A 10,000-nucleotide genomic window follows, 5' to 3' on the forward strand; every position below is an offset into this window, starting at 1 on the left:
TGCTTTACACCATGTAAATAAAGCAACAACAACAACAACAAAAACAAAACTTTTACATATTTGGTTTTGAGCTACAAAAAAAAAGGTTTTGTTTATGAGCAACTCATAGGAACCAAAGGTAAATGAAACAATTATGTCACAACACTCATACTGCCAGCCTTAGGTCATGGCAATGTGCATTCCAATTTATATTTGGCATTACTGGCAGTTGTAGTGGAGAATAGGTGGGAGACGCAGGAAGTACTGGGAAGTGGAAGGAGACATTTGGGAAACATGGGCTGAAGATGAGCGGAGGAAGAGGAGGATTCAGGTGGGTATGAATGTGTGGAGGGTGGGGAACAGAAAGATATTAAGGAAATCGAAAGGGAAGGTTCTGATGTCGTTTATAATGCCGGCCTACCTTTATGGTGTTGAGACAGTGGCACTGACAGAGAGACAACAGAAACTGTAGGTTTACGAGAACAACTGGGTTAGGAGGATTGCAGGAGTAAAGAGGGTGGATAGGAGGAGGATGGATGAACTGAAGGAGAAGTAGGGTGTGCAGATGAGCTTGATGGTGAGGTTGGTGAAATACTGGCTGAGATGGGCTGGACACTTGGTGTTGATGGGGGAAGAGAGAATGGCAAAGAGTGGATAGGTTGAGGCAGCAAGGTAGGAGGAAAAGAAGGTAGACCAGGGTTGAGATGGGAGGATTGTGAGGAGGGATATCAGGAAGGTGGGAGTGGTTTGAGAGTGGAGAGAGAGTTGGTTGAGGACAGAGGGAGGTGGAGGAGTATCGTGGTCGAGGCAGGGCAGAAGCTTGGTGCCATTGGACCTCACCCCTTGTGTATAAAGAGAAGAGGAGGAGAACCATCGAACATGTTTGTGACCTTCCCACGTGGAGATGAACACATTCAACGTTGTCCAGAATTGTTGGTTTGGGGTTGGTGAGTACGTAGGTGACTGATAAGCCCAATATGAGCCTTGAAGGTTATGTTGCAGACATGACAGAGGTAGCAAATCTGTGTTCTTTCTTTCTTCAAGTTTTCTCTCCACCTGAGTTTTGCACTTGAGCTCAAAAGAAACTGCACCCGTAATGAATGCACATCAAGACCATGCTGACCGATCCTGAGCAAGACTCTCCCAAGAGTTGAGATGGACATTGAAGCACTGGAGAGGTGTCTTCCGGGTGTCCTTGAAACGCTTTTCTGACACCATGGGAATGTTTACCAGTCTCGAGTTCACCATAAAACAATAGAATTAGTTAGGGTTCTCGGGGGGGGGGGGGGGAAAGAGGAAAAGAAATTAAATATATATATATATATATATATATATATATATATAGATAGATATAAATAAGATCACCCTGTAAAACAATGTACCTCATGCTGTTTTGAGAAAGAAGGACATGGGCATGGTCTACGAGCGATTGAACGTGAGGATATAATATTTTGTCCAAGTATTGCTAAACAAGGGTTTTGAAAGTGACAAGAAGGCCATTTGTGTTCTGCAGTGTTCCAAGCATACAATTCAATTAAAATAAAAGATTTTAAATGTTACAGAAATTATTCCCCCCCCCCCACAGAAACTTACCGCCATTGCTGCAGCATCTTTTACACCACCTTATTTAACACACAACATTAGTTATCTGTGCCTGTTGCTTGTGTCTTTTACAACGTCCTCAAAAACAGCAAGTTTTCTGTTTGGAATCATTTTCAATTTTGTTTCACTGCCAGACAGGCAGACAGACTAAAAATAATAATAATAATTATTGACCCACTTCTGTGTGCGTGTGCGATCAGGACAAATTCAGAGCCAAGTGCTGTTAAACTCCAGGTTTGGTTACTGGTTCAAGTTCAAAATAGAACATTCAATCGAAATGTAGTTGTTCCTCGATTGTAAACTGACGGTTGTGGACAGATGGACGGACAGACTGACAGACGTGAACCAATTGCCTAACCCCGCTTTTTGCTTCGTGTGCAGGGGGTAACGCCCTGCCGATGTTCAGTTACACACACACATTGGGGAAAGGCAAGGGGGGAAGGGCAAGGAGGGGAGAGGGCAAGAGGGGGGAGAGGGCAAGGGGGGGAGAGGGCAAGAGGGGGGAGAGGGCAAGAGGGGGAGAGGGCAAGAGGGGGAGAGGGCAAGAGGGGGAGAGGGCAAGAGGGGGAGAGGGCAAGAGGGGGAGAGGGCAAGAGGGGGAGAGGGCAAGGGGGGAGAGGGCAAGAGGGGGGAGAGGGCAAGGGGGGAGAGGGCAAGGGGGGAGAGGGCAAGGGGGGAGAGGGCAAGGGGGGAGAGGGGGAGAGAGGAGAGGGCAAGGGGGAGAGGGCAGGGGGGAGAGGGCAAGGGGGGAGAGGGCAAGGGGGAGAGGGCAAGGGGGAGAGGGCAAGGGGGGAGAGGGCAAGGGGGGAGAGGGCAAGGGGGGAGAGGGCAAGGGGGGAGAGGGCAAGGGGGGAGAGGGCAAGGGGGAGAGGGCAAGGGGGAGAGGGCAAGGGGGAGAGGGCAAGGGGGGAGAGGGCAAGGGGGGAGAGGGCAAGGGGGAGAGGGCAAGGGGGGAGAGGGCAAGGGGGAGAGGGCAAGGGGGGAGAGGGCAAGGGGGGAGAGGGCAAGGGGGGAGAGGGCAAGGGGGGAGAGGGCAAGGGGGGAGAGGGCAAGGGGGAGAGGGCAACGGGGGAGAGGGCAAGGGGGGAGAGGGCAACGGGGGGAGAGGGCAAGGGGGGAGAGGGCAACGGGGGGAGAGGGCAACGGGGGGGAGAGGGCAAGGGGGGAGAGGGCAAGGGGGGAGAGGGCAACGGGGGGGAGAGGGCAAGGAGGGGAGAGGGAAAGGGGGGAGAGGGGGAGGGCGAGGCCGAGGCGGGGAGGGTGAGGGCGAGGCGGAGGAGGGGGAGGGTGAGGGTGAGGGCAAGCGGGGCAGGGCAAGGGGGGGCGGGCAAGGGGGGGTTAAGTTAATTCGATATTTTGATAGCCTAACTCTTCTTTGAACTTCAAGTTCAATGAATTAGGAACTCTCCTCTGTTCCAAGTTTACCTTTGGCCATCCACTTCCTTGTCCTCAGTTAATCATCACAATACAATACAATACAATACAATATAATATTATATATATATATATATATATATTCATGGAAAAGAGATAATTGAACAACGAAACGCCACCGTTTCTGTGAGCCCCAGGTGATTCCAAGCAAGCGCACCTTCAGGGGGGTCATGCCATGCTCGTTGGCCAACATGCGGGCCCCCCAGCTTGCCAGCAACCTCACGACAACCACGTCGCCGGCCTCGGCGGCGAAGTGCAGCGCTGTCGCCCCGCAGTGGGCCCGAGAGTTCAGGTCGGCCCCGCGTTTCAGCAGCAGTTCCACCACGTTGGAGTGGCCGCGGTACGAGGCGATCATCAGGGCCGTGTTGTCGAACTTGTTGGCGATGCTGGGGTCGGCGCCGTGATCCAGCAGCAAACGCACGACCTTGTCGTAGCCATCGAAACAGGCGGCCCGCAGCGGCGTGGAGCTCGTGACCGTCCGGTGGTTCACGTTGGCCCCCCGGAGCAGCAGCATCTTGACCACCTCATCGTGGCCCGCCCCCGCCGCGCACCACAGCGCCGTGGCCCCTTCGATGATGTAGCCGTCGAAGTTGACCGTGCCCGTCTGTTCAACGTCCACACCGTGCGTCTCCACCAGCAGGCGCACGACCTTGCTATGGCCGGCCCAGGCCGCGGCGATCAGCGGCGTGCAGCGTTCCCGGTACCGCTGCGTGCTCTGGCTCAACAAGAACCACACCTGCCTCTTTGACCTGCCCAGCAGCAACGCGGCCAACATCAGAACCTTCCCCTCTGCGGCCGACTCGTACACCCGCGCCGCCAAGGCCTCTGCATCCTCGGGCCGCAAACTTCGTGATGTGACGGAAGCGGCGGTTAACCTCGGCGTCGGCCCATTGTCGGCCATTGTGAAGGCGGAAAACCGAGTCGCCAAGTCGTTCTCATTGGATACAAAGAAAACAAGATCCGTTTGGCTCTCAACTCTTCAACTCTCCTCCTCCTCCTCCTCCACCCCAATGACGAGATACCATACGTCATTTCCAGTCCGATATTTTTTCAGGCTGGAAAACAAGTGGCCATCCACTGTATGTATTTAATTACAGTGCGCACGTGATGCAGTGGGAGTAAAATTGAGAAAGTGGAAATAACATCTTCTTCTTCCTTATTAAGGTTGAAAGGCGCTTTCAGAGCCCCCAAGGCTCTAGATACGCCACTCTTCAAACCTTAACCCTCATACCCAGGAGCTATGAGGTTTCTCTACAATTTTATGATTTCTCGCTCTCTTATAGGAATTTTAGGAATATCCCGGTGCACCTTGCTGGCTTCTTACTGAAATTGCCATTTTTCTTCCGGAAATGACGACACGAAAAGTTGTCATTTAAAGAACGGCAAGAAAATAAAATTATGAAAAAGCTCAATGTTGTCTCCAAATGCATATACTTGTAAATATGCACTTATTCCGACGTCACTTTCCATATGAAAATAAAGTACATGTCACTTTTTAAGATACTGTTTAATATTTATTACTTTTATATCATACAAAATGCACCATTGTACATTGTGCCTTTTTTCATGATTGAGATAAGTGTTAGCATCTCATTTTTAATTGGAAAAATACATATTTGAGCCAAAGTAAATTAACCACAAAGTTATTCTGACCATGAAACACAACTGCATGCTCATTGTGGTGGCAGCTTTAGGAATTCTTGACATGGCTTCCACTTCAAAAACACACCTATTGCTTTTATTCTGCATCTTTCATCAAACATGTTTTTTTTGAATAGTGGCCTTTATAAAAAATCGTTTAAAAATAGAAGAGATTGAGAACAACTCTTGAATTTTCTACCACAGTTTGACTATGTATGTGTCTTTAAGTGACAAAAATTTAAAAGAGCTGTGCAACTGTCAACATGGTGAATACTTGGGGTAAAACCGGGGTAAATTTCAGTGTGGTTGAGTCTGGAGCAAAGTTCAGACACCTATAGCACCTAAGATTTTACTCCAAAAGGTTTCAGTCGTCTTGTGTAAATGATCCAGTCACTAGATTATGTAAATCAGGCAACAAAATTCTTCATGATAAATAAACTGACTGTTGGCAGCAATTTGAAAACTCAAATTTTTTTTGACTGCATGTTACAAATCACTACTTTTGAGAGTACTTATGTTAAAAAGTATTTTAAGTAGAACATTTTTTGATGTCAGAACTTTTTTGATGTCAGAATTTTCAGAACTCTGTTTGTAAAACTCTGGAATTTAGAGCCCTCCAAAAATGCTTCAGATACAAATCTGCAACTCGCGACTGCCAGAATTGAAACACCCCTTGGGAGGGTGTTTGTGGGGCCATATCTCGGACACTACTTGGAATTTTGAGCTATAACTTGGCAAACCTTCCTCATATATGTTAAGGTAGCTTTGAGAATTTTTTTCAGGAAAATCTTAGGGGGTCACCGTAGAATTTCTTTTTTTTGGCTGATTTGACACAGAATGACCCATGATGAGCAGTGATTCTAGATTTTGTGACCTTCACTAGAAGGGGGTTGCTGGTGGACCACATGTGCCCTGCAGATACCTGTAGGATGGAGGCAAAGCATGTAAAGAGCAGAGGATGTAAGACCAGAAAACAGAGACTGTGATGGCAGTGATAGGCCCATAGACTCAGTTTCTTCATGGGATATTCCAATAATCTTGAAGTCCTTCGGTTCCACAGCATCAAGCTGAGAATGCGTGAGGCAGGGGAGAGTAGCACTCCATCAAGCTATAGATGAAGGCCTTGCAGGTGGATTGTTCAAGAATGCCAAGAAAGGACTTTGTACAATGGAAGATGCCCAAATGACAATGGGCTTCGGAGGACACCTTTGAAACGTGGTTTGCCCAAGAGAGATCATGGCTGAGAGTGAGACCCAAGTGGGAGAGAGAGGGAGAGAGAGAGAGAGAGAGAGAGAGAGAGAGAGAGAGAGAGAGAGAGAGAGAGAGAGAGAGAGAGAGAGGGAGAGAGAGAGAGAGAGAGAGAGAGAAAAAGAAGCAATTTCTCAGGATTAAAAGACATATTCGAAGTGTTTGAACAGTTTGTGGTTTTGTCGAACAAGTTACTTTATCATACAGTTGAGGGTGGGTGGGCACAATGACCCTTTGCACGAAGAACTAAAACAGCACTCAGTTGAGCACATACCTCTGCCAGGCTGAATAGTTTATGATTTACGACCACTGATAGGCCAGATCTACAACCGGACCTGAACCAAAATATAATCAGCTTGTTCTTGTCACCTACCCAACTCATCCAACAAGTTTTGCCGTAATCTGTCCACAACTTTTTTGAAATACCATTCTAGATGTCGTTTTTGGCCCCGCCTCTTTATGGTGAAGAATCACTTTAAACAGATTCGGATCTTCACAAAAATCTAATCAATTTGGTGTTGACACACACCCAACCCGTTCATAATTTTTTGAGATATCCTGCTCACAAACAAACAGGCAAACAGACAGGGATGAAAATGTAACCACCATTCACCTTCAGTCACGGATGTAAAAAGTTGCTCCAACCCAAAAAAAATTTGTTCTATTTTGCAGGGAAAAGACTTTCTAAATGGGGAGTGTTCTTAACACAAAGCATTCTGGTTGCTCAACCTCACATCGGGATCATGTGAACATTGTTGAAGCGTCCGATTCAAGATCGCCACAGAAATCAACATGAACACGTTTCCCATTCAACATAATGAGGAAAATAATGAAAAATGATTTTAGGTTGAAGACATTTAAGCCTGGACTCATCATTTAACTCCGTGATTGGGACTTGGATACACATGAGGCTGCTTGCAAGAAAAAGGGAGGGGTCAATCAACCCCAATTCGCCCCCCCTCCCTTTCCCCTTATTAAGTTGACGAGCTTGAAGTCCTAAACCGACTATTTACCATACCATAATTTAAAGTGTCCCCTTACCAAACCTAAAGCACACACACTTCAAGAGACTGCTGAATACAATTTGCACACAAGCCAGAAAAGGTATCTCTCACTCACCTTGCAAAAAACTTCCAAAAACAGGTGCGAAAAGAAGATGTCACGCACCAAACCGAAGCAGCAACAAATACAGTCCCAAGGATTGCAAAAAAGACAAGACGAAATACCAACAGATATATAGCGATAACTGGGAGAAAGACAAAAGAGCAGGGACATATAAAAAACAAAGAGTTGGACAGATTGGGGATATACAAAGAAGAGATCACTTCAATTGGGACGGAGGTCGGATAACGAATCATTATAAATGCCCAAGACCAAAGACACTACACAAATGGCTTTAAAACAATGGCAGGACTGAGCCAATTGGACAAGTATAGATTCTGCAAGGTAGAAATAGAAAGCATGAGCCACCTCCTATCAGGATGTAAAAAACTCATATCAGAACAGCTGTGCAGACAAAGGCACAACAAGGTGTGTGGAGTAATCCACCAGTTACAACCAGTAGAAATTTCAATATCTCAGTTCCACAAAACTCATGGAAACACCAAACAAAAGCAATAATTAAATTGAAAACAAGGAAATAATGCTCACGTACGACCTGATGATCCCTTCGAGCGTAAACACAGAAAACAAAGCACTGCGGACCGGACATAGTACTATTCTTCAGATACAAAAAGGAAAAGAAGGCATTGCTAATTGAGGTTTCAGTACCCAGTGATTTCGGTCTAAATAACACAGAAATCAAGAAAATGACCAAATATCAAGACGTGAAGAATGACATGAAAAGATTTTGGAAGCCGAAGATCAATGAAATTGTACCAGTGATAATTGGAGCAATGGGAATAATAAAGAAGAACCTCAAACAGATCTTAAAAAAAAAACATCCCTGGGAACATTACCACAAACAAACTGCAGTTGGAGGCTGTCCGGGGCTCAGTGACGATCCTGAAAAAGAGTCCTCGGAATAAAAGTCTGAAAACAACACAACTTCACAACTTCGTCCATGAATCACGATCACTCACCAAAAAGAAGGTGGATACTTCGAGTCCTGGGAGAACTCTGAACTCCACCTTCTGAAACTCGAATTCGGAGATAACAATCAACGACACACACACACACACACACACACACACACACACACACACACACACACACACACACACACACACACACACACACACACACACACACACACACACCTGAACTAAAGTAATTTATATTTACAGGGGATGAGGTATAAATCAACATAGGTATTGTAAACACTTTAGATGAATTTAGTGCGGCCTCACCTCAATTATTGTGTACATTTTAGTCACCATACACTGTTATTGTTCACAACATCCAGGGCACAGTTAGAGCACAGTTAGAGCACAGTTTTCACAATAAGAGCACAGTTTTCCATTTTTCATGATGCCCCTCATCACCTCTATTTGTTTTGCCCAAAACCCCCTGTGCTCACAGCAGACATTGAAACCTCATCCTCTAAAAGAAAACACGAGTCCTAAAATCACCCTCACTTCCCTTTTTATATTGCCCCTGTATTTGTGATGTTTTTTATTTTTTTTTTAATAACGAAAGATTCAATGACAAATTGAAATTCCCTACACACGCATTAATTACCTCCACCACCGAAGGTGGACGGAGGTGATGTTTTCACCCCTGTATGTCCGTCTGTGAACAGGATATCTCAAAAAGTTAGGGACGGATTCAGACAAAACTTTGTTGACAGATTGAGAGTGTGACAAGGAAGAATCGATTCGACTTTGATGAAGATCCAGATCCGGATCCGAGGATTTTTAAAACCGATTCTTCACCATTGAGAGTTCGGCCCAAAAATGATATGTAACATGACATTTCAAAACGTTGTGGGCAACTTATGACAAAACTTGGTGGACAAGTTGGGTACCCAGGTCGAAAAACCAGTAAAGACCAGTAGCTTACTGGTCAACTGGTACCAGTTAAAAACCAGTAGCCAACTGGTACCAGTAAAGCCAGTTGGTTTCTTACTGGTTTTAATATGGAAATTGGAATAGAGTGATATATTACCAGTTGAAATACAATTGTATTTAATAACTGGTATCAACTGGGACCAGTACATTGTAACTGGTATCAACTGGGACCAGTACATTGTAACTGGTATCAACTGGGAGACCAGTACATTGTAACTGGTATCAACTGGAACCAGTAAGACTTTAACTGGTACAAATATGAGCTACTGGTTTTTTTCAACTGGGAAATTGGAATTCTGACTGAATTTAACTGGTACCAGTTGAAACCAATAGAGACCAGTTAAAGACCAATTAGAACCAATAGAGACCAGTTGAAAATGTGTACTGGTTTTAACTGGTTTTTCGACCTGGGTAGGTGACAAGAACGAGCCGATGAGGTTTTTGGTTCAGGTCTGTTGGAAATCCGGCCAATTGGTGCGATGCAAACCGTAAACCGTTCAGCCTTGCAGAGGTATGCGCTCTCCCGAGTTCCATTCCAGTTCTTTACCGCGGAGGATCACTTTCACATGTTGGATTCAAAAATTGAGTTGCATGTTGGTTTTATTGTGTTGTTGGATCACAACCAGTTGTCCTGTACAGTGTGAATTTAAATTGTGTGTTCAATTTCAAGTTTATCTTTCCTGTGTTTCCTTGCCTGTTTCATTCCCACACAAATTGTCGATTTAGAATCTACAGAATTATTCAGTTGCCTGCATTGCACATAATTCGAATTAACAAGAAATAACGAGGAATTTTCAATGTACGAGAAGGCCATTCGGCCCATCATGACTGCGCTACAATACCAGACCAAACAAATCTGTCTTGCACCAGACTCAATCTCAGTGGAGGGTAGGGGGAGGTGTGATAGATGCAAACAAAAGAATATTTAAACTAAAGGCTTTTTAAAATTATTATTGCGAGAAGTACATTAATTTTGTTTTAATTTTTGAGGTGGGGGGGGGGAGGAGAGAGCAGACCCTCCCACAGACATAACAATCACTACATGTGTATACGATCACCCAGCCACACACACAAACTAACTACAAGTC

General features: G+C 45.5%; 1 protein-coding gene across 1 annotated transcript in view; it reads right to left on the reverse strand.

Annotated features, from left to right (window-relative positions):
* The window catches only part of FEM1B (fem-1 homolog B), a 15,608-nt gene extending 11,196 nt beyond the window's left edge, over positions 1-4,412 (reverse strand). Inside the window, exon 1 of the mRNA XM_085845595.1 lies at positions 3,173-4,412. Within this exon, the coding sequence (XP_085701721.1) occupies positions 3,173-3,916 (744 nt within the window). The 5' untranslated portion in view covers positions 3,917-4,412. The remainder of the gene's footprint in view (positions 1-3,172) is intronic.
* Positions 4,413-10,000: the final 5,588 nt, after the last annotated feature.

The sequence above is a fragment of the Eptatretus burgeri genome, chromosome 11 (assembly GCF_056783735.1).
Source record: "Eptatretus burgeri isolate ZD-2024b chromosome 11, Ebu_testis_v1, whole genome shotgun sequence".
Taxonomy (NCBI): Eukaryota; Metazoa; Chordata; class Myxini; order Myxiniformes; family Myxinidae; genus Eptatretus; species Eptatretus burgeri.